This window comes from Gopherus evgoodei, unplaced genomic scaffold (assembly GCF_007399415.2).
Source record: "Gopherus evgoodei ecotype Sinaloan lineage unplaced genomic scaffold, rGopEvg1_v1.p scaffold_40_arrow_ctg1, whole genome shotgun sequence".
Lineage (NCBI taxonomy): Eukaryota > Metazoa > Chordata > Testudines > Testudinidae > Gopherus > Gopherus evgoodei.
The window spans coordinates 2,405,857-2,429,060 of NW_022060061.1; the positions used below are offsets into that span (position 1 = coordinate 2,405,857).

General features: G+C 57.4%; 2 protein-coding genes across 3 annotated transcripts; one reads left to right on the forward strand and one right to left on the reverse strand.

Annotated features, from left to right (window-relative positions):
* Positions 1 to 1,195: 1,195 nt before the first annotated feature.
* TRIR (telomerase RNA component interacting RNase) lies at positions 1,196 to 9,074 on the reverse strand. Its single transcript, XM_030545947.1, has 3 exons — positions 8,779 to 9,074; positions 2,602 to 2,679; positions 1,196 to 1,878 (listed from the first exon to the last, which is right to left on the reverse strand). Exons 1-3 carry the CDS (start codon positions 9,058 to 9,060, stop codon positions 1,771 to 1,773), a joined length of 468 nt encoding a protein of 155 aa, XP_030401807.1. The 5' UTR covers positions 9,061 to 9,074; the 3' UTR covers positions 1,196 to 1,770.
* Positions 9,075 to 9,183: 109 nt separating this feature from the next.
* On the forward strand, positions 9,184 to 18,319 carry GET3 (guided entry of tail-anchored proteins factor 3, ATPase). 2 transcript variants are annotated; one of them, XM_030545940.1, is made up of 7 exons: positions 9,184 to 9,825; positions 10,640 to 10,787; positions 11,379 to 11,527; positions 13,135 to 13,285; positions 13,687 to 13,794; positions 16,919 to 17,116; positions 17,675 to 18,319. In XM_030545940.1, the coding sequence occupies exons 1-7, from the start codon at positions 9,665 to 9,667 to the stop codon at positions 17,804 to 17,806; spliced, it is 1,047 nt and encodes a 348-aa protein (XP_030401800.1). In that variant the 5' UTR covers positions 9,184 to 9,664; the 3' UTR covers positions 17,807 to 18,319. The 2 variants fall into 2 exon arrangements, with proteins under 2 accessions (XP_030401800.1, XP_030401801.1); XM_030545941.1 differs by lacking the exon at positions 9,184 to 9,825 and adding an exon at positions 10,344 to 10,447.
* The last annotated feature ends 4,885 nt before the right edge of the window (positions 18,320 to 23,204 follow it).

Consider the following 23,204-nt stretch of genomic DNA (forward strand, 5'->3'; position numbering starts at 1 on the left):
GCTGTCTACCTGAAGTCTTACATCGGCTATGATACCCGCTCTAAACCACAGGAGATTCATGTCACTCATCTCTACTGCTTAGGGGATCCAGCTTCCCCCTCCCACCCTGACTGGTAGAGAAGATACAGAAAACCACACTCTTTCCCCAGCTCCTCACGGCAAGGGCCATCCATGGGGAAAATCTGGCTCCTAAAATATTCCAGGATTAACTGGCAGCTGCACCGCTCTACCTCAAAGCTGCTGCTAGGTCAGAACATCTCCCGGTGCTGATTGAACAGGTGGGACGAGCCAACTGAAGGCAAGTGATTGAAAGTGGCACAATGGGCCTGAGATTTAAACCCAGCTTGATCCCCCACTTGTTGGGGGAAATAAAAGCCCAGAGCCGAGGCCCTCAGGCTAAAGCAGTGGGTTACAAGCTACAGGCCTTGCCATTAAGCCATCACTTAATTACAGGTGGGCATTTAGTTTGAGATGGCCTCCACCTGGCAGATCTCGCTAGCAACATCTGCAGCCTTCACCACTGCCAACCGCTGGAGTTTAAGACTTCACAGCACTGTAGAAATGCTCCTGCTGCTCCCAACTTTGAAGTTAAGTATCTCGTGAGTAGGGAAAAAGGTCAAGTTGAAATGACTTGCTCACAGCTGCAGCAAGCCAGGGGTTTGACTTCCCGCCAGCCCTATGGCTCACGTCTCAGCCACTCTGATTTAGCGCAAGCCCCACCAGGAGGACGTGGCCCAGGCCTTACCACAGTTGATTTGAGTCTTCAGTAGCAAGTTTTTAATGCTTCATCTGTCTCCCCCCCTAGGCACATCATTAGACCACCTGCTGGTGCCAAGTTTCAACGTGCTAAGCTTACAGGAGTGACCAGAGGCCTCCCTTTCAGATAGGGGTGTTTCTCAGAACTCCCATTACACACGTAGCAACTATGGGGATGCAGTCGCAGGACTTTGTTAGGCAGGCAGCGATCGGGCTGCCTGAAACAGCTGGAAGTTGTGTGAATGAACTGGGGAGAAAAACCAGCATCGCAGAATAGATACATGGAAACCACCATGAGACGGTGACCCAGTAACCCTTGATTGGTCCTGGAAACGCTGAGATGGGTAACAGAGCAAAGGTATTGTGAGGAACCAACTGGGAACCCTCCAAGGCTGCAGGGAATGTAGCACTGGCATCAAAGACACCCAACAAGGCAGGAGCAGCTTAAAAATATCCAAAGTCTTTAATGAGTAAATGCAAGTGCGGCATCCACATTTACCTTTAATAATGGAGTTTGACGCCCACCATCTACCGCCTACAATTTCTACTCAAAGAAGTTAGCTAGTATGAAGCTCAACTTGCTGAGACGGCTGGAGTCCTGAGGGTGAGAGGGAAGAGCAGGGCTGGTGGGACAGGTTCTTGGTTGTGTCCGGAGTGGAAGTGAGTTGTATCTCACACGCGAGAGCTGGTGATTAGATTTTGTTTTGACAGCTACAGAAATACACAACATTGTCGGGATTCCACTACTTTGGATTCTTTTAAAAAAATAAAAGCTACAACTAATTCAGAGTCCGTACTTCCCAGCAGGAACCAACAAAACCAAAACTAAGTAAACGACAGACTAAAGAAAGTCTCGGTGTGCCTGGGTATATAAAAAACGTCTGTGGGAACCATCCATTGGAGCCAACGCTAGAAACAGCTGTGTTAAGTTCGCAGTGCCTAGCTACCCTCCTTCGCTGTTTTAAATAAGTATGTACAACAGAGCGTCCTCGTGGCAGTCAGCAGAGAGAAGGGCTATTTAACAAGGGGTCTCGTTTTGTCGTCATCGCTACACTGGTGGGCTTTGTATTTTTTCACTTCTGCCATGTATTTGGCCCAGGCATCTCCTTTACTTGTCAAAACCTGCAGAGAGAGAGAAGGGGGGAGGGGAGGAGGGGCACTTCAAAGGCTGTAATCGAGACACACGGGCTGAGTGGATTTTGTTTTCAAAGCACTTTGTACTAATTCGCTACCTGCCAACATCCTTGCCAGATAAAGTAGCCTGTTATCCCAAACAGGGACACGGACAGGACGACTTTTGCCCAAGGCCACAGCAAGCCAGTGGCAGGACTAGAACCCAGGAATCTTGACTCCCAACTCTGATCGCTAGGCCCCACTCACCCCTCCCAGAGGGGAGGACAGACCCGAAGAACCCTGATTCCCTGCCCCACCTCTGCTCTAAGCACCAGAGCCCCCTTCTCGTGCCAGGAATAGAACCCAGCAGACTTGGCATGCAAACTTCTGTTCTAATCCCACACATCTTGAAACTGTTATACTGAAGCCCCGTTCACCACTGATGACTTAAAGGGCACACAAGTGACTCCCTGCAAGTCTCCTGCTGCATAGGACATTGGTGTACAATCACCACAAGGGCTCTACAATGACCCACCCTGCCCTCAGCCCAGGGGTGGGATGGGATTATGGCAAGGTAGCACTGCAGATACTCTCTGCTTCCCAGGGCCACAGGAAACAATGTAGCTTGGAGCAGCTCAGAGGCTCTTCTAACTGGGGGCTTGTCTGCACAGGGAAACAGCCTGGAACTGCCACGTTGGAAGTGGCTATCCACTAGGCAACACTGCCACTTACCTCCTCCTCCATCTTTTGCTTCTTTGCTACCACTCCTGTCTTCAGGGCTAGTTTGTTGCCACCTCTCCGCTTGCCCACCTGGGTGAAGGGACAGAAGACTGCAACCGTTATACGAGCCCTGGCAGCTGCAAGGGTAATGTTGCCCACTATATAATGGAATAGGGAGTCCTTCAATTAGATCATCTTAACGCGTCACGCCTGTTCTTCAGAATAAAGCTGCCAAGCGTTACCTGCAGCCTGCGCTCCCCAACACAGCCACAGATGCTAGGAGAAGACAAACGCACTTCCAACAGCTGGCTACCGCCACACAGTTTGGTTTACTCCAAACGCAAGCAGAGGCCAAGGGAATCAGAGTCCTAACCCAGAGTGCTCTCCCATCCCAATATAAGCCATTACAGCAGGGCTGTCCCTCAAGGAAACTTGCATTTTTCGAGCCTCACACATCCCCCTTCCACCACCTCAAATAAGCCTTAGGTGGTTTCACCTACAGACATCGGCAAGTCTCAGTCGGGGACATGGAGCATTGCACAGCCTAGCGCACGAAGCTCTCTACGCCTATCTGCTGTTAAACTGCTGCCCATGTGCAGCAGCAACGTGGCTTTTTCATAGACCTGAGGAAGTGCTCTGAGCACTCTGGAGATCTCTGCAGAGAGTTTATAAAGCGAGTGGGGTATTATTTTTATGCAATGATGTAAGTCGAGATTATGTGCATTCAGTAATTAGCTAAGTAGGAATCAAGGGAAGACAAACATTTTGCATAAGAATAATTCTCTCCAAGAGTCAGTCATTCCTTCATGGCCAACATCCAGTCAATCAGGTTGCTGGGACTCCCAACCACAGCCTTGGGGAAACCCTGCTTCTGCTCACCAAAGTCTGAATCTGACTATTCAAAAGGACTTTCAAGCAAGGCAAGATGCCATGAAATCCCTGCTTCCTCCTACCCCAAAAAAGGAGATCCCAGCTGCCTGTTTCAGCCCAGCTGCAATAGTACCGCAAGCCTTGGGTGACAGCCCATCTCCCTCACTACCAGGCCCAACACGTGCTAGGACTGTGACAGCATGGAGGCAGGGCTCTAGAGCACAGTGTGTGTGATTGGTGCTTCATAGCCAATTAATACACAACGAAGTAAAAGGCAGGAAACCCTCCTCCCTGGCCTTCGCACTTGGATTTTCATTCTCTAAAATCCCTGTTGATCCTGAGCTAGAGCAGGCAGAGGGAAAATGGGTTTTTGCTTCTCAGTGCTACCTGACACACAAACTGCAGACCGTTTTTCTATGAATAAAAGTCTTGTTAGCACCACACAAGGGAGATAAGATTTGGGCCTCTATCATCATTCAGGTCTAGTTTTCAGAGATCTACTGTACTATGTTCAGACACTTGCTGGCCTGCACATGAAATCCAAGAACAGGGTTTAGTACCAGTAAACGTGCAAAATTCATCCCATGGGATGGCTATATTCTATAAGGCAGTTAAACAGCTCTCGCTAAGTGCCCTACAGTAAGGTGGCGTTCAACATGAAGGGAAAAGAAAAACATAGCACCAAAGCCTGTCCTGAATGCCACAGAGCAGGCAGCTTTACCTCGGCTAGGGCCCGATTCAGCAAGGTACACAGGCACATGAATAACCTTTTTGCCTATTAATAGCCTCATTAGAGAATAATGTTAGTATCTTAGTGAATTGAGGCCTATCCTGTGCACTAAGCAGGCACCTGGATGGCCAGCAATGCTACTGATTATTAAGGCTACGATTTTTTCAAAGGTCGTGGAAGTCACAGAAACTGTGACTTCCAGCGACCTCCGTGACTGCAGGCTATGGTGGTCGGGAGCTGCAGGGTCCCCCCACAGCTTCCTAACCGCTGTGGGCAGGACCATGCAGCTGAGCACCCCATTTTGTCACGGGTATTTTTGGTAGAAGTCATGAGTCACGGCTTCCGTGAATTTTTCTTTATTGCCCGTGACTTTTTCTAAAAATTTCTGACAGAAAAATCTTAGCCTTCCTGACTAGTCAATGTACTCTACTAGGGGTTTCAAACGGCACTGTGAGTGACCAGCACTGCAGGAAGGAAGGGGGTATTAATAGCTGTGGAGGCCAATTCTGAACCCTGAAGCCCAAAGCAGTTGAAGCTCTGCACCTGTTTAACATTTGCAAACACAACAGCAGTTTTTACCCACACCTATCACCACCTGTACAGCCGATAACTGTAGCATTATGTTATCGCACTCAGTTTATTGTCCCCATCCAGCCCCCCGACAATTGTTTCTGACCTTTGCTGTAGCTGGCATAGCTCAAACTCTTGTGGGGACAGGGCCTAAGCTGTATTTAGCCCGATCAGAGTTTGATAAGTGACCTGGATATTGTAATGGAAGGGTGGGGGATTTGCTTTCTTCCGAAGTTACAGCTAACGAGCTCCCAAGCACAACAGGGGAACAGCACTAATAATGGTTAAGGAAGCACAACTGGGATGCAAGAGATTTCCTTTGACACGTTACTCTGAAGAGTAGTCAATTAAGATGCAAAGATCCAGGGGTTTAAAAAAAACTAATCAGCAAGACGTCTCTAAGGGTATGTCTACATCTAAAATTTTGCAGCGCTGGTTGTTACAGCTGTATTAGTACAGCTGTATAGGGCCAGCGCTGCAGAGTGGCCACACTTACAGCAACCAGCGCTGCAAGTGGTGTTAGATGTGGCCATACTGCAGCACTGTTGGGCGGCTTCAAGGGGGGTTCGGGGAACGCGAGAGCAAACCGGGGAAGGAGACCAGCTTCGCCGCGGTTTGCTCTCGCGTTCCCCGAACCCCCCTGCAAACCGCAGGGAAGGAGACCTGCTTGCTCGGGGAACGCAAGAGCAAACCGAGGAAGGAGACCAGCTTCGCCGCGGTTTGCTCTCGCGTTCCCCGAACCCCCCTGCAAACCGCAGGGAAGGAGACCTGCTTGCTCGGGGAACGCGAGAGCAAACCGGGGAAGGAGACCAGCTTCGCTACGGTTTGCTCTCGCGTTCCCCGAACCACCCTGCAAACCGCAGGGAAGGAGACCTGCTTGCTCGGGGTTCGGGGAACGCGAGAGCAAACCAGGGAAGGAGACCAGCTTGATTACCAGAGGCTTCCTCAGATATGCTGGAATACCTGCTTATTCCACAGAGGTCAAGAAAAGCGTTGGTAAGTGTCTACACTTGATTACCAGCGCTGGATCACCAGCGCTGGATCCTCTACACCCGAGACAAAACGGGAGTACGGCCAGCGCTGCAAACAGGGAGTTGCAGCGCTGGTGATGCCCTGCAGATGTGTAAACCTCCTAAGTTGCAGCGCTGTAACCCCCTCACCAGCGCTGCAACTTTGTGATGTAGACAAGCCCTAAGAAGTAATTCCACTCACATGCCAGGAAGTGAAAATGTCATTGCTGGAATAAATTTCTTCTGTAGCCCTAAAAAACTCTCCTTGGAAAGCAGCTTTGTCCAGAGCCTCTATTTGATAAATACCGCAAGTATCAGCAACAGCTCATAGCATTTGTGGGCCCTTTACTGCTTCATTCTCTCAAATCTGTGAAGCAAGAGCAGGGGGCTGCAACTCTGCACTGGGAGTCATGCCTACCATGTTCTAATCCAGCTTTGCTACTCGCCTGAGGCGGCTTTCCTCAGCTTGCAGTCTCTCTTCTCTTTCCCTAGCTCAAAATCAGGGATAATACTTACCTCTAAGGAGTGCTCAGAATTAGCTACTTAGCACTGCAATGTTCTGAAGCATTACATAAACGCCAAGGATTTATTAGCCACCTGATAAGGGGGCAGCCTTGATGAAGTACAAGCTCTAGTAATGACTTCATTCCTTAATGGGCACTCAGAGCACACACCAGATCAGCTTGAGCCCAGGACTGGCCAATTAAGTTCTACAGAAGGAACTTTTTGAGGACTCCAGCAATGAACATTTTCCCCTCTGGTCCTGGCACATGCACACAACTAACTACATGTCTACCCCGATATAACACAAATTCAGATACAATGTGGTAAAGCAGTGCTGGGCCTGTGCACTCGGCAGATCAAAGCAAATTTGATATAATGCGCTTTCACCTATAACACGGTAAGATTTTTTAGCTCCCGAGGACAGCGTTATATTGAGGTAGAGGTAGTTGAAACTAATCCACAAAGCGTGTGGGGGATGGAAAAGGATAACCTCTGTGCGATGCAGCCACAGCTTCTCCAAGAGACATCCCAGAGACCAATCATGTTTGGGGCACCTACCACCAGGCATTGGAGGGAGGACGAAATGCCACTGATAGGGACAGGGAGAGGAGGAAAGACTTTTCATGTGGGATGGAGGAGTTGCCTTCAGCAAGGGGGACTTGCCTCTGGTGGGGGTGGAATAAGGACACCCAGTAAGGGGAAGGAGACCCCCGTTATGGAAAGGCAACGAGGACGGGAAATATGGGTTTCCTCACATGCAGAGGGTTCTAAACAGCAAGGGGATCAGGAGCGGGGGGGGGGAAATAGCACCCCACAAAGAGGGAGAAGGGAGGGAAGGCTGCAGGCTCAAAGAATAAGGATAGGGAGGCTAGCAGGATTGGTGGTCCAAGGAGTAGATAAATATCCAGGGGAAGAGAAGTGCTAGAGAAAGGGAAGGAGAGTGGAAGCTCCAGTGATGTGGCAGATGTCCTGGGAAGGGGGGAGGTATTATACAGTAAAAGGAGGTGCCAGGGATTTGGGCACAGGCCCAATGGGATGGGAAAGTTTGAGGTCCACAGGGCTGATAAAGGAGAAGGAAGGGGGTGAGGCCCTGGAGGAGAAAGAAGGTAAAGGCCTGGGGTGGGGAGAGAGCAGGGGAGGCCCTGGGAATGAGAAGAGAGTGATGGAAGCAAGAGAACAGGTGCGAAGCCCCACAGTGGGTAAGAGAGGAAAATGAAAAGAAAGGCCAAAGGGAGTCAGGGTCTCTCAGGGACAGCGTGGGACTGGGGGCTTGAGGTCCCGGGGGGACTATAAGAATAAAAGGGGGTGTAGGGGGAAGAGAATGGTGAGTTGGTGGGGGAGGCCCCAGGGAACATGGGGCAGGAGGATGGGGGTGCTGATGTCAGGAAGAGGAGGGGATGGGATTGGGAGGCATTGGAGGAAGAGGAAGATAAGAGGATTGCAGGTGGAGAGCAGGGTAAGAGGAAGGCCCCAGGGGGAGGGGAGCACAGTGTGGGAGACTGGGGGGGGGAAGGGCAGAGATTGTGCTGAGACCAGGAAGTAGCATGAGGGAAGCAGCGGGGGGGAGGGGCACGGAGGCCGGGGAGGGGTGCAGCGGTAGATGGGATAGGAGAGGCCCCAGGGGGTGGAGAATGGAGACTGTGGAGCTGAGACCAGGGAGGAGTAGATGGGATGGGAGAGGCGGGGGGGGTGCGGGGGTAGCTGGGGTGGAAGCAGGGAGTGGAGGGGGTAGCTGGGACGGGCGGGGAGGGGGCGGGGTAGCTGGGATGGGAGGGGGGACGGAGATCAGGGAGGGGTAGCTAGGATGGGAACGGAGGTGGCTGGCATGGGAACGGGGGGGGCGGAGTAGCTGGGATGGGCATGGAGGAGACAGAGGGGGGAGGGGGCGGAGGTAGTGGGGCATGGGAGGGGGGACGGAGACCAGGGAGGGGGTAGCTGGCATGGGAACGGGGGGGCGGGGGAGGAGGTAGCTGGGACAGGAGGGGAGACAGAGGCTGGGGAGGGGGCGGAGGTAGCTGGGACGGGAGGGGGGACGGAGACCAGGGAGGGGGTAGCTAGGGTGGGAACGAGGTGGCGGGGGCAGCTGGGACGGGAACAGGGGGTGGAGGGGGAGGAGGTAGCTGGGACGGGAGGGGAGGCAGAGGCTGGGGGAGGGGCGGGGCTAGCTGGGACGGGAGGGGGGGCGGAGACCAGAGAGGGGGTAGCTAGGGTGGGAACGGGGGGGGCGGGGGTAGCTGGGACGGGAGGGGGGGCGGAGACCAGGGAGGGGGTAGCTAGGGTGGGAACGGGGGGGGGCGGGGGTAGCTGGGACGGGAGGGGGGGCGGAGACCAGGGAGGGGGTAGCTAGGGTGGGAACAGGGGGTGGAGGGGGAGGAGGTAGCTGGGACGGGAGGGGAGGTAGAGGCTGGGGGAGGGGCAGGGGTAGCTGGGACGGGAGGGGCCCCAGGCAGCGGATAACAGACTATGGAGCGCGGCGGGGCGGGGAGCGGGGCCCCGGGTCCTTACGAAGCTGAGCGCGCTCCCGCTCCTCTTCTTCCCCTCCGGCGGCCGCTGCTGCTCAGTCCCGGAATCCCCCGGGGCCGCCGGCTCCTCCCCAGGCCCCACCGTCCCGGCGGCCGCTGCCTCCGGCCCCCCCTGGGCCTGGGCCGGCGCCTCCCGCCCCCGCTGCTCCGCCTCCATCTTGCGCTTGAAGAGCTCCAGGAAGCTGCCGTCGTTGGCGAAGATGTTGACGCCGCCCGGGCCCTGCGGAGCCGCCGCCGCCGCCGCGCGTCCCCCTCGGGCCGCCATCTTGTCCGCGGAGACCGCCGCCGCGCCCCGGGGGGTGCCGGGAAAAGCCAGCGCCGGCCGCGGGGCACGACGGGACAAGCCGCAGCCCCAGGGGGTGTCGGGAGAGCGAGCGCTTTGCTGGCGCGGGGCACGCTGGGAGTGCGAGAGCGTCCCCGTCAGGGACGCTGGTCCCGCACGCGCTCAACGGGAATGGCAGGAACCGGGACCAATGAGCGGCCAGAGCGTGTGACCCTCGACTCCAATCAGGGGGCTTTTGGACGGAAGTGAGGCTGGGTGCGCCCCATAATCCAACGAACCAATCAGCGTCTCTCTCTTTAGCCCAATCACGTAAGGCGGATGTCATCGGGACCAATCAGATGAGGCGAAGGGGCGGTACTTTTCCGAGACAAACCAGGGTGGGCGGGCTTCCTGAGTGACCCAGTCAGATGATGAGGGGGCGTGGTCGGACTGTACCATTGCTGTGCACTGCGGGGCTAGGACAGCGAGTGTGACGGGGTAGGGCGGCACAGCCCAGCCCTGTCTTCTGTCACTGCCTGTTCGTTCTGCGCTTCCTCCCTCCGCGAATGGTCTGGCCCAGCACCGAGTCACGTGAGCCGGTTCCAAGATGGCGGCGGCGGGGCCCGGCTGGGGGCCGGAGGCGGACGAGTTCGAGGACGCCCCCGATGTGGAACCGCTAGAGCCGACGCTGAGCAACATCATCGAGCAGCGGAGCCTCAAGTGGATCTTCGTGGGGGGGAAGGGAGGAGTGGGCAAAACCACCTGCAGGTGAGGGGAGAGGGGCCGAGAGCGCGCGTGGCTGTACCGCTGTGGGGGGAGAAGGGGTGGCAAGGCCATCGGGAGGGGTTGGGATGTACCATTATGTGGGGGGAAGAGGAGCGGTTGGGGGCGTGGCAAGGCCATCGGGAGGGGTTGGGATGTACCATTATGTGGGGAGAAGGGGGAGTGGTCGGGATGTACCATTACTTTGAAGAGGGGTGACGGTTGGGAGAGGCAAGGCCGCTAGGAGCGGTTGGATGTACCATTATGCGAGGGGCGGGGGTTGAGGCTCCCTGTAGGCCAGGGCCCATTAGAATATACCATGATAGTATATAGGGAGAATTGACACCGCCTGTAAGCGAGAAGTGTTGGGATGTACCATTGTGTGCGGGAAGGGTATGGGATTTACCACTAGTAAGGGGAGCAGTGGTGAGATCCATTTGTAGGGGTTGGGATGTGCTATTATAGCGAGGTTGGACGTGCTGTTACTATGGGGTGGGGGGAGAGTGTGGCCACCTGTAGATAAGGTTGGGTGGAATGTACCATATTTGTGGATGGGGGGACAACTGCTGAAGAGTGCTTGGGATATTCCATTGCACCAAGGAACAGGTGGCTTCTACTGGTGCACCTGGTATGTACCATTATGCTGGGGGCGGGAAATAGGAGAACAGACTTATTTGTAGGGGAGCTGGAATCTACCATTGCACCTGTGGGGAAGAGGTGAAAGCACCCCCTGTCCCCATGTATCACGCCTCGCCCCTCCAGCCCCATGGATTTTCCATAGCTGTTTCCCTTTTCATATCCACTGACTTGTCCCCCACAGCTGCAGCCTGGCCGTGCAGCTGTCGAAGGTGCGTGAGAGCGTCCTCATCATCTCCACCGACCCAGCCCACAACATCTCCGATGCCTTCGACCAGAAATTCTCCAAGGTCCCCACAAAAGTCAAGGGCTATGATAACCTGTTTGCAATGGTGAGTTAGGGCTGGGGGCGGTGAGGGGGCAGGAGAGGAAGGGGGAAGAGGGTGGGTTTCCAACGGCTCATTCTGACGTGTGCAAGGCTGGAGCTGAGTCTCTCAGTGCTTGCAGTGACAGACCCAGGAGTCCTGCTTCCAAGTTGCCTGTTTTAACCACGTGCTCAAGCATTTTCTTAGATCTGGAAAGAAAGGAGAAGAGTCCTGACTCAGTTTCCTTTGGTCCAGCCTTTAGCTCCCACTTCCCTTCCAGAGCCAAGAGTTAGAGTCCTGACTCCTAGCGCCCCCTCCCCCCCACTAGACCCCACTCTTAAAGCAGGGAATAAAACCCAGGAGTCCTGGCTCCCAGTCCTCCTTGCTCTAACCACCAGACCCCACACCCCTTCCAGGGCAGAGAATAGAACCCAGAAGCCCTGGTTCCTAGCCCCTGTTCTAACCCATCAGGCATTCTGAAATATGTCTGTCTCCCTTCTGTCATGCTCTCGTGTCGAAGGCAAGAGCTGGTGCTGAGCCAATGAGTCTCCTATTCTTTTTGGACAGTGATGGCCACTCTTCCCTAAACCCTCGCCCCCTTCTTCTCCCTTTCCCCAGGAGATTGACCCCAGCCTGGGGGTGGCTGAGCTCCCGGATGAGTTCTTCGAGGAGGACAACATGCTCAGTATGGGCAAGAAGATGATGCAGGAGGCCATGAGCGCCTTCCCCGGCATCGATGAGGCCATGAGCTATGCGGAGGTGATGAGGTGAGCTCGGCAGCTGGGCACCGGCCCATGATACTTGCCTGAAGCGATTGGGACCCTTAGTGGATGTTGGGATAGCTCTGACAAAAGAGTGACAAGGGCAGGCCACCTATCACAGGGGAGGAGAGGTTGGGATGTACCATTATGGGGGGAAAGGAGAAGGAGTTGGATATGTTGTAAAGGCAGGGAATGAGACCACCTATAGAGGAGGATCACTAAAATGTACCATTACAGCTTCGTGGCCAGGAATGAGACCATCTGTAGGTGAAAGAGGACTGTCTTCTTGATAGGTTCTTATACTGCACATGTCACTGGCCCTTGCACGTTCCTGTTGTGCGTTAAGCAATGTCACTGCACATCTGTCACGTGGGGATGGGATGGGGCGGGTAAGACCATCAGCAAGGGTGGGGTGTACCATTATAGTCAGAAGGGGGCTATATGTCTTCAGGGTGGGTACGTTCCCCCCCTCACCCCCATGGCATTGTGCTCAGGCCTGTGACTCTGCGTGTGCAGCTGTTGACAGGATCAGAGGCATGACCTAATGGACAGGGCATAAACCGAAGACCTCTATTTGGTTCACAGCTCTGCCCAAGGCATCTGCTGGGGCTATGGGCTAGTGTCTGTGGCTGATAGGGCCTCAGTTCCTCAGCTGTAAAGCGGAGCTAAAAGCATTTCCCTTGTCCCTCTCTTCTGTTTGCACTGCGACCTCTACAGGGAATGGCTTCTCACACTGTGCAGCGCCTGGCACAGTGGGACCCCTCCAGGCTCGATTATAATATTACAGTTATTGAGAACAATCACAAAGGCTTCTCAGCGCAGCATTTGGAAACGTAAACCGAGCAGAAGCAGAACCCGTTCCCCCTTCACAGCACATAGTTCACCTGGGCCTCTTGAGTATGGGAGTGAAATTCTAGGTAGCCAATCCCAGTCCAGATCCACCCCCATCTGACAACTGATTGGCCCTGGGAGACAGGAGTTGGGTGACTCACAGTTCTGGGAACAAGTGTCACAAAATCCACCCACTGCACTTGACACCACTGTGCCAATTTGTGCCAAGCATGGAATGGACCACAGAGGGTGAACTCCCCTCTGGGGCAGCGTGCCACTGCTCTGCCTTGCGCGCAGGGGGCGGGGGGGGCGGCTGTCTAGGGGACTTAGTTATCCAGGTGTGAGTTCATTACAGTGGTGGTGGAGGGGGGTGTTGAGAGCAAGCCTCTCCCCTGCACGTGGAAGAGCACTCTAGGCTGTACCATTACAGTCAGAGAGGGGAACAAGACCAGTTTCAGGTAAGCGGGCGCTTTGGGATATACCATTTCAACAGGAGGCTTCTGGGATGTACTAGCCCTTTGCGGGGACAGGGGACAAGACCACCTATGGAGGTAGGATGTTCTGGGATGTGCCATTACAGAGGGGTGCTCTGGGATATACCATTACCACCTCCAATGGTGTAGGGGGGAGGAAGGAGCCTTCTGGTATATACCACTACAGCCAGCCAGGAAGGGGAGAGACTGTCACCTTACACCAGCACTAGGGAGAAGGGAAGGGGGGCACCCCAGATTATTGTGGGAATGAGATGGTGGGGGGTGCTAATATCTGTCTGGCACATACAGGCTGGTGAAGGGGATGAATTTCTCCGTGGTGGTGTTCGACACAGCCCCCACTGGGCACACCCTGCGACTGCTCAACTTCCCCACTATCGTGGAGCGGGGCCTGGGCCGTCTGATGCAGATTAAGAACCAGATCAGCCCCTTCATATCTCAGGTAAATGGCGAAGGGAGCTGGGGAGCCAGTCGCTAGCTTGGGCTCCTGCGTGGTTCTTCTCTGCGAGTGGCTTGGGCTAGACCATAGACTGGGTCATGGCGTGCAGCACTCGATTGCGCATGCCTGGGTCCTGGCGTGCAGCACTCAATTGCGCTGGCCTGGGTCATGGTGTGTCGCACTCAGCGGCTCTGATCTGGCCTGGGTCCTCATGGGTAAGGCTCTGTATCCCTCTGGTGTAAGTCAGGTTGGGCTTGGCTGGGGCTATGGGACACCCCGTCCTGGGGTCCAGCTGGCTGAGCATGCCATTGGACTGCATCCAGCCCAGGGCATTGGGCTCAGAGCGCTAGCCACTGGCTGTCTCTCTTAGCTGAGCTGTGGTGTTGCATCCCATCCCTCTGCAGATGTGTAACATGCTTGGCCTGGGGGACATGAATGCCGACCAGCTGGCCTCCAAGCTGGAGGAGACCCTCCCCGTCATCCGGTCAGTGAGCGAGCAGTTCAAAGACCCGGTAAGAACTCAACAAGGGGGTAAGTGACGGGTCCGTCGTTGCCTCTTTTGGCTGAGGCCAGCCCCCGCGCAGAATGCAGTGAAGGCTGGGGGCATGCTGTGCTTGGACACTGTCACAATTAGTATCTGTCTATATTCCAGTAGCACCCAGAGGCCCCGACCAGGGTCTCATCGTTCTGGGTCCTACGCTCCTAGATCCTAAGGCTAGAAGGGAGCAGTGCGATCATCTAGGCCAGGGGCTCTCAAACTTCATTGCTCCACGACCCCCTTCTGACAACAAAAATTACTGCCTGACCCCAAGAGGCGGGACCAAAGCCTGAAACCACCCAAGCCCTGCCAGCCCAGGGAGGAGGGGGCCAGGGCTTGGGCTTTGACCCAGTGCCCCAGCAAATCTAAGCCGGCCCTGGTGACCCCATTAAAATGGGGCCTTGACCCGCAGTTTGAGGATCACTGATTAGTTTGACTTCTTGTAGGGCACTAGCCTGAATTCATTCCTGTCTGAACTAGAGCAGAAAACCAACCAGTCAGGACTTAAAAATTGCCAGTGACAGAGGATGCACCAGAGCCCTTATTAAGTTCTTCCAATGGTAAATTACCCTCTGTGCCCCTACCTTCCCGTCTGAATTGGTCTAGCTTCAGCGAGCAGCTGTTGGAATTTCTCGGGTGGCTCAGTCGAGCAGACAAAGCTCTATTATCTGTACCGGGGAGGTACCTGCAGCCTGGGATCAGGTCACTCGGAACCTTCTCCTTAAGCTAAACAGACTCACTCCTCAAGGCCAGCGCCATGGGGCATGATTTCCACCCCTCTTCTCTCATGGCTGCTCTCTGAAAGGTAGCGAAGTGCTTACAGGTTAAGGCCCTTTGCCTGCCTAAGTTCTTCCCTGGCTCTCATGGCCTGGGCTTGTCTACACTTGAGAGTTAACCCGGATTAACGTAGGGTTGATGACCTCCTTGTTCCTGTGTAGCTGAACCCACTTTGCAATCTGTTGTGATGGGCTCAGATCCAATCTTCACAGCACCCCTGTGAGGAAGGGGGGAAGCACCCGCCCCATTTTCATGTGAGGCCCAGAGAGGGTTAAATGATTTGCCCGGGACTCTGTGGCAGACCCGGGGGGGAGGGGGTCTATTTTCTGGAGTCCCAGGCCAGTCTACACCCAAAATATAGACCTAGCTATGTCACACAGGGCTATGAAAATGTCACGCCCTGAGCACTTCTTCCATTGACCTGGCTACTGCCTCCTGGAGAGGTGGATTCCCTACATCAAGGGGGGAGAACTCCTTCAAGTGTTACTAGCCAGGGTTGGGTAGCAGGGGGTGGGATCTTTTCAGTTGGGATGGCAAAATTCTTGCAGCACCTGCCACCCAGACATCTGAGCAGCCCATTGGTGCTCTTGATGTGTGTTTTCCCCTCCCACTGGGACATTGAAACTGGGCGGGTCCGTTTGACCCTCTCGGTTGGTCAATTTCTAGTTCTCTGGCACTAGCCCAAGGCTGTTTCTGTTGAGAAAGGTGCCCTGTCTGGTATTTGGTACAAACTGGAGTCTGACAGAGTAGAAATGTTAATTGACAAGGAGCCCTGGGGGAAGACTCCAGGCCTGATTCCTGGTCTCTTGGTTCTTGCACATGGGGCGGGGATGAAGGACCCACCTTCGGGTCACTTTTGTTCTCCCTGCATTCTTGGGGGCCCTGCTGGTGCAGGTTAGAGCAGCCTCGAGGCTGCTCTAGTTTGTGCTGTGATTTCTATGGGCCCCGGGAAGCAGAGCGTAGCTATAGGGCATAGGGTTGCCAATTTTGGTTGGATGTATTCCTGGAGAGTTCGTCACATGACATAACTGTTAATTCAAAACTAATCTTAATTCCTGGAGACTCCAGGCCAATCCGGGAGGGTTGGCAACCTTAATAAAGCAGCGTACCTCATCCAGCCCCCTGACTTACGCAGGGGTGTGCATGGGTGGGAGGATGAGCTTCTATCTCTTCTAAGGCCCCCTTTGGGCTGCTGCAGCAGTGTCAGGCCTGGTACTGCTAACGCTTCGAGCTACAGTGAGCCCAGCCCCACCAGTCCCTTCACATTCCTGCAAAGCTGCTGTGGAATTCGCTGCCACAGGGGGAACCCTCCTATCTGCCTTGAAAAGCAAAGGGCTGGGGGCAGGCCAGGCCCCGGCGACTTTTCGCCCATTAACACTGTTGCTCCTGGCTCTGGATGCTGCAGGGCAGACCCTGATTGCCTGCGGTAGGGTGGGGGGAGGCAGGAATTCCCTTTCCCCACCCCTACATCTGCACCCTTCTCTGATTTAACCTCTTTACATAGCTCAGTGGCAGGGGAGGGGGCAGGGTGGTTAAGGCCCCCCCACGCAGCTAGAGGAACTGGCGGGTCCCAGCCTGGGAGCGGGGCTGGGACAGGGGGCTTGGTGGGCCCGTTGATCTCATCCTGCCTGGGAAAGCTCTTTGCTTTTAAAAGCAAGTGAGTGTATTTAGTCGGGAGCGCCCAGGGTGCTGGTTGCTGGACAGACACAGGACAGGCGGACAGACAGCCCCCGCCCCAAAGAACTTCCCAGCCAAGCATAAGAAAAGATCATTTGAAATCTGCTCTTAGGCTCTGCTGGCCTTGGCTTGGGAGCCTGCCTGGCTTTTAAGTTCCCGTGACCAACACTTCACTTCCTGTGTGTTGTTTCCTGCCCAGGGCTCCATCAGTGACATGGGTTTGGGGAGAAGGTTGCATACAGGTCAGTGGGGTGAGAGCTTCACTAGCATTGTCCTTTGTCTCCCTTGGGAAGGGAGCATGGTCTAGTGGGTAAAGCAGAGGGGACTCCTGGGTTCTGTCCCCAGCTGGGGGAGGTGAGTGGGGTTCAGTGGTTAAGAGCAGGGAGTGCTGGGAGCCAGGACCCCTGGGTTCTATCCCCCGCTCTGGGAGGGGAGTGGGGTTCGGTGGTTAGAGCAGGGAGTGCTGGGAGCCAGGACTCCTGGGTTCTATCCCCAGCTCAGCCATTGATGTGCTGTGTGATCCTAGGCAGATCTCTTGCATTCTTGGTTGGGGGGGCTAACACACACACACACACACACCACTGGGGTGGGGGTCCTGGAAGGGCCCTGGGAGCAGAGTAACAGTGTCACCCCCCGCCCGGCAGGAGCAGACCACCTTCATCTGTGTCTGCATCGCTGAGTTCCTGTCGCTCTACGAGACGGAGCGCCTCATCCAGGAGCTGGCCAAGTGCAGGATCGACACCCACAATATCATCGTCAACCAGCTGGTGTTCCCAGACCCGGAGAAGCCCTGCAAGATGTGCGAGGCCCGGCACAAGATCCAGTCCAAATATCTTGACCAGGTAGGGAGGGGGCTGGGCAGCTGCCCCCTGGACCCACCCTTCTGGGTTCCCCCTTCCCCTGCCCCTGCGCTGGGCTCCTCCTGGCTTCCCCCCCCCACCCCGCCCCTTCCCCAAGTTGGCTGCACTGTGCACCTTCCAGCTTCTCCAGCTCCACCCCCAGGGGCTGAACTAGGCTCCGTCTCTGGCATGGGGAGCTGAGATCAGTGGGTACAGATGTGTCCCCGTGGGCCGGACTCCCCCTTTGTTACGGCTTCCGGTGGCTCCTGGAACCCAGGTGTCTGCCAGCCCGGCCCTGGGGGTCTTAACCCACCCTGCTGCCACGTGAGACCCGGCCCTGGCGGAGCAGCTCAGCCCCCTACCCTGATCCAGCCTCCAGCTCCACTGGCCAGTGCCAGCGTGTGACACGGCGTGTCGGGCCTCAGCCTGGCCCCGAGCCCCTTGAGCAGAGAGACCAACGGCCGAAGGGGCCCGCGGAGCCTGCCTGCCGCCTCTGGGGTGAAGGAGGAGGTGGTGCTCCCCAGGGGGCTGGTTCTCTCTCGCCTCTCCCCACCCCCGCAGATGGAGGACCTGTACGAAGACTTCCACATCGTCAAGCTGCCGCTGCTGCCCCACGAGGTGCGAGGAGCCGACAAAGTCAACACCTTCTCCAGCCTCCTCCTGGAGCCCTACAAGCCGCCCAGCGCCAAATAGGGACGCGCGGCCGCTGCTCCGGCCTGGATCATTCCACTTCGTCGGCTACACACCCGGACACCACCCCTGCAGAGCACAATCCTTCCTGCCCTGTCTGTCACGTGATGGGGAGGCTTGCAGTCAGCAGGGGTGGGGGTCGTATTTATTTCCCCTTCCAAGGAGGGGCAGGATCTCTCTGCCGCAGGCAGAATACTGGATTCCACCCCCCTTTTAACACCCCCCCCCCAGTAGTCTCAAGGGTGCATTAAAAACCAGCAATCGCCATGTCCTTCTCCCCCTTCCCTTCCGTAGGGGGCTGCACCACTACAGGTCACTTGATGGGTCCCTTGTCTCTCCCCTCGCCTCTTTCTCCCAGTGTGCTCTGCTGCCCCCCCCCCCCCCCCCCCGGGTGGAGGGGGTTCTCCGGACACTGGGAGGCAGAGGGGGCTCTGCCAGGTGTTGTACAAAGCCGAGGCCCTGAAGCTTAAGGAAAAACACTGTAAATAATAATTAAAAAAAAAAGGTAGAGGAAAATCCAGCTGTGGGGTGTTCTTGAGGGGAGGGGCTGGGGCTTCTCATGGGTGGGCGAGGGGCTGCATATGGGAGTGGGGTGCCCCTTGGCCCAGCTTAAAGCAGAGGCGGGTGGCAGCAGGGAGCCCTCTACATGGCACAGCCCACGTGGCTTCCTGCAGCGTGGTTGCTGTGCTGTGTGGGGAACTCGAGCCTTGATTTGGAGGCAGTATGGGGTATGGGTTAGAGCAGGGGGTGGGGCGAGGTCTCCCTGGTTCTGGTCCCAGCTTGGAGCAGTGAGGGATCTAGCGAGTTAGTGCAGGGACACAGGGAGGCAGGGCTCCTCGGTTCTCTCGCTCCTCTCTCTGTGCCAGCCGATGTAGTGGGGGGGGGGGTGGGAAGGACAGTCAGCCCTATATGGGTGCTATGTGGGTGCGCTTGCTCTATTGACAAAGGGGCTGGTGGGGCTGGAGCCCAGAAGGGAGAGAAAACCAACACTTGGGACTAGGGGGGAAGCAGGGCTGGATTCTCAGTCCCTCCATCCTTGCATGTGGGCTGAGGAGGGCAGGGCTTCCTTGGCGTCCCTGTATTCTGGTCCCCAGCATCAGTTAGAGCAGCCTCTGGGCTGCTCTACCTCTCGCTCTGCACCCCCATCCTCCTGTGGTGCAGAGCCAGCCATACCCTTCCACCATGCTGGCTGCCGGGGGCGCGGCTATTTGCACCTACCTTATGACTCCTGCATTGTCCTGCACAGCAGTACTAGGAGCTGGCAGCTTCTGGGCTCAGGCCCTGGGACTGGAATCCTTCGCCCAGCATGGAGGGGGATGCAGCTTCCTATTCAAGCCTGGCTGAGGCAGGTTGGGGCCCTCAAACGTGTGGCCCCCGGGCTCCCTGTACGTTGAGAGCCCCAGTTCTCAGCCGGGGAGCCTCTCCCCCCACTCGAGGGCTGTAAGGACCTTCGTGCAGCCAGGTGGACAATGATTTCAGGTGCTAGTCAGGAGACAGGCCTTCCCCCTGCAATGGCTGCGAATGGGGAGCAAGCCAGGGGGCCGCTGGGCCCCTCAGGGCTCTGGTTCCCTTCCAACCCCTGCACTGCAGCCTGGGCCTACCTCAGTCTTCATGGCTGGGGGCTGCCTAGAGCCCCCAGATCTCTTTGGGGGCTGCCCCCAGAAAATCGCTCCCCCCTCCATGGGTTTGGTGACCTGGTTCCTTCCCTGAGGCCAATGGGAGCAAAGCCCTTGCTGAGGGGGGCTGTCAGACTGGGGTGACCCCTGGCTTGAATCCAGCCCCCTGTCAATTGCCTCTGCTTGGTGAAATTGGGCCCGGGGGGGGGCTGGAGGCTGGTATTAAACTGTGCTTGGCTGGGGGCCTCCCCCATGTCCCATCTCTGCTCTCCAGCCCTACCTGGGCAGTGGGGGAAGAGGATCAGGCACCTGCCTCTCCGATTCCTTCCCAGCTGCCTGAGGCTGTGCCGGGAAGCTGGAGGGGGGATTGCACCAGCCTTATCTCGGGGCTTCAAAGGGAGGGCGTGGGTCCTGTGGATCAAAGCCGACAGCAGGAGGCAGGACTCCTGGATTCTATCATCAGCTGAGGGGGTGGAGAGTGGGGTCTAGTGGTTAGAGCGGGGGGCTGGGAGCCAGGGCTCCTGGGTTCTATCCCCAGCTCTGGGTGCAGAGTGGGGTCTAGTGGTTAGAGCGGGGGGCTGGGAGCCAGGGCTTCTGGGTTCTATCCCCAGCTCTGGGTGCAGAGTGGGGACTAGTGGTTAGAGCGGGGGGCTGGGAGCCAGGGCTCCTGGGTTCTATCCCCAGCTCTGGGTGCAGAGTGGGGACTAATGGTTAGAGCAGGGGGCTGGGAGCCAGGACTCCTGGGTTCTATCCCTGGCTCTGGGTGCGGAGTGGGGACTAGTGGTTAGAGCAGGGGGCTGGGAGCCAGGACTCCTGGGTTCTATCCCCGGCTCTGGGTGCAGAGTGAGGACTAGTGGTTAGAGCGGGGGGCTGGGAGCCAGGACTCCTGGGTTCTATCCCCAGCTCTGGGTGCAGAGTGGGGACTAGTGGTTAGAGCGGGGGCCTGGGAGCCAGGGCTCCTGGGTTCTATCCCCAGCTCTGGGTGTAGAGTGGGACTAGTGGTCAGAGCGGGGGGCTGGGAGCCAGGGCTCCTGGATTGTAGGACTGGGGGAGGTGGGAGCAGGGCCTAGCAGTCAGAACAGCACAGTGGGAGCCAGGATTCCTGGGTTCCCTTCTGAGGGGGGGCCGCGGCTGGGCTTGGTGACCGGGTCTGAGCCTCCCATGCTCTGGCTTTGCCTGGGCCTGGGGAGTGGGCTGCAGCTGCGTGCCCGTCCTGTGCCCAGTTGCAGCAGGGCTGTGAGGCGTGAGCGATGGGCTTATGAAACACGAGGGGCCCCGTGTGCGCCCAGGAGGGGGTTATGTAAGTCGCTCCCTGCCCGTGTCTGGAACTTGTGTCTGCCCCAGCAAGGGGCTGGGGGGGCTCATTAGCGCTGACCCGTTCGGCCATGTGTCACCAAGCTGCCCGCTACGGCGCTGGGCACCGGCACTGATCTTAAAGGGCCAGTGCTGTGCTCCATGGCTGTTTCCTGTTAGTGCATTGGGGGGGGTTCAGAGCTGGGGTGTTGACTCTGCCCATTAGGGGCTGCTGCAGGAGGAGAGTAGAATCTAGTGGTTAGGGCAGAGGGGGTAGAGAGCAGGACTCCTGGGTTCTATCCCAGGCTCTGGGAGGACAGTGGGATCTAGTGATTAGGGTAGCGGGGGTGGAGAGCAGGACTCCTGGGTTCTGTCCCAGGCTCTGGGAGGAGAGTGGGATCTAGTGAGGCAGGGGGGAGCAGGACTCCTGGGTTCTGTCCCAGGCTCTGGGAGGATAGCGGGATCTAGTGATTAGGGTAGAGGGCAGGGAGTCAGGACTCCTGGGTTCTGTCCCAGGCTCTGGGAGGAGAGTGGGATCTAGTGGGGCAGGGGGGAGCAGGACTCCTGGGTTCTGTCCCAGGCTCTGGGAGGAGAGTGGGATCTAGTGGGGCAGGGGGGAGCAGGACTCCTGGGTTCTGCAGACATCACTTGCGGGGGTGCTTGGGCTGCCAGGGCAGTATCAGCTTGCGTCCCTGGTAGTGGGAGTCATACCTGCCCCCCCCCCGCCCAGCACGGCACAAGCTGCCCCCTCCTCCCTTCCCAGCCCGTGGCTTTGCAGACAAACAGGAGGGAGGGAGGGACTGCAGGCTGGTCCATGTGCCAGGGAGGATCTGGAAGAGGCGATGATGGGGGGGTCAATGTCTGGGGGGGGGGGGGGACACTTGCCTCAGCCTCTGGCCATGTGCCGCCCTGGGGAGCCCCAGTGACCCCTGCCAGCCCCTGGGGGGGGGGGGTTTGCTGTGTGTTGCTCTGGGGCAGGTCTGAGCTCACCCCCTCCCCAGGCCCTCAGCAGGGAGCCCCCAGCCCGCATTGTTCCCAGCGGGCAGGGCTGATTGGGGGGCGGGAGGGGCAGCCGGTGCTTAGCCAGGTATGTGCTGGGTTTGCTCCGCAGCCCAGCGCCCCCCCTCCCCGGCCCCGGCCCCGGCCCCGGCCCCGCAGCTGCCTTGCTCGTGATGGCAGCGATCATCACCCCGCTGCCCCAGGGCCCGCTCGCTTGGGTCACACCTGGCCAGGGGCAAAGGGGAAGGCCCGACAGCCCCCTCCCAGGAGTCCCTGCTCACAACGCCCCCCTGCTCCAACCACTAGACTCCACCCCCCTCCCAGAGCCGGGGAGAGAACCCAGGAGTCCCGGCTGCCACACACACACACACGCTCTAACCACTGCACCCCACTCCCCTCCCAGAGCCGAGGAGAGAACCCAGGAGTCCCGGCTGCCACACACACACACACGCTCTAACCACTGCACCCCACTCCCCTCCCAGAGCCGGGCAGAGAACCCAGGAGTCCCGGCTGCCAGCTCCCCCGCTCTAACCACTGCACCCCACTCCCCTCCCAGGGTCGGGGAGAGAACCCAGGAGTCCCGACTGCCAGCTCCCCCGCTCTAACCACTGCACCCCACTCCCCTCCCAGAGCCGGGCAGAGAACCCAGGAGTCCCGGCTGCCAGCTCCCCCGCTCTAACCACTGCACCCCACTCCCCTCCCAGGGTCGGGGAGAGAACCCAGGAGTCCCGGCTGCCCCGCATTTCTGGGAAGGGGGGTTGCATAACTCTGGAGAATGTGCCGGGGGCTTTGGAGACTCCTGGCTGAACAAGTGCATTGTCTGAGGTGTTTGCCCCGCCGGCCTCCCCCCGCAGCAATCCAGCCTTGGGGGTGTTGACTCGTCAAACAGAGCGAGCGAAGAAGCCAATAGCAGGATGGAGCCGCTTGCCTCAGCCCCCCGCAGGGACACACACACCAGCACCTCCCGTGCTCAGCTACTGGGGGACGCAGGACACCTGGGTTCTCTTCCCAGCGCTGGGAGGGGAGGAGTTGGATCTAGTGGTCAGAGTGGGTGGGGTGGAGACGGGAATAGGAACAGGGGGTCCAGCCCCCTACTCTAACTCCGACCTCCAGGACCCGACTCCCAGCCCCCTCCTTAATCGCCCTACTAGCCCCCAGAGCCAGGAATAGAACCCAGGAGTCCTGACTGCCAGCCCCCTCCTTAGTCGCCCCACTAGCCCCCACTCCCCTCCTGCTCGATCATTTCTCAGCACCCTTAACTCCCCCTGAAACCAGCCACAGGATCTGACCCCCTGTGTTCCCTGAGGAGCTGGTGCCAGTACAACCCAGCCAGCCCCTCCAGCTGTGGGAAAGGAGGCTACGCCCCCCCCGGGCCCTTCCCTCTAATCCCCCCCCTCCCCTGCCAGGCAATCAAAGGTTCTGGGAGGACAAAGGTCAGAGGGGTGGGCACGGAGGTATTTAAAGAGCAGCCCAGGGGAGTGGGGTCTCTTTAA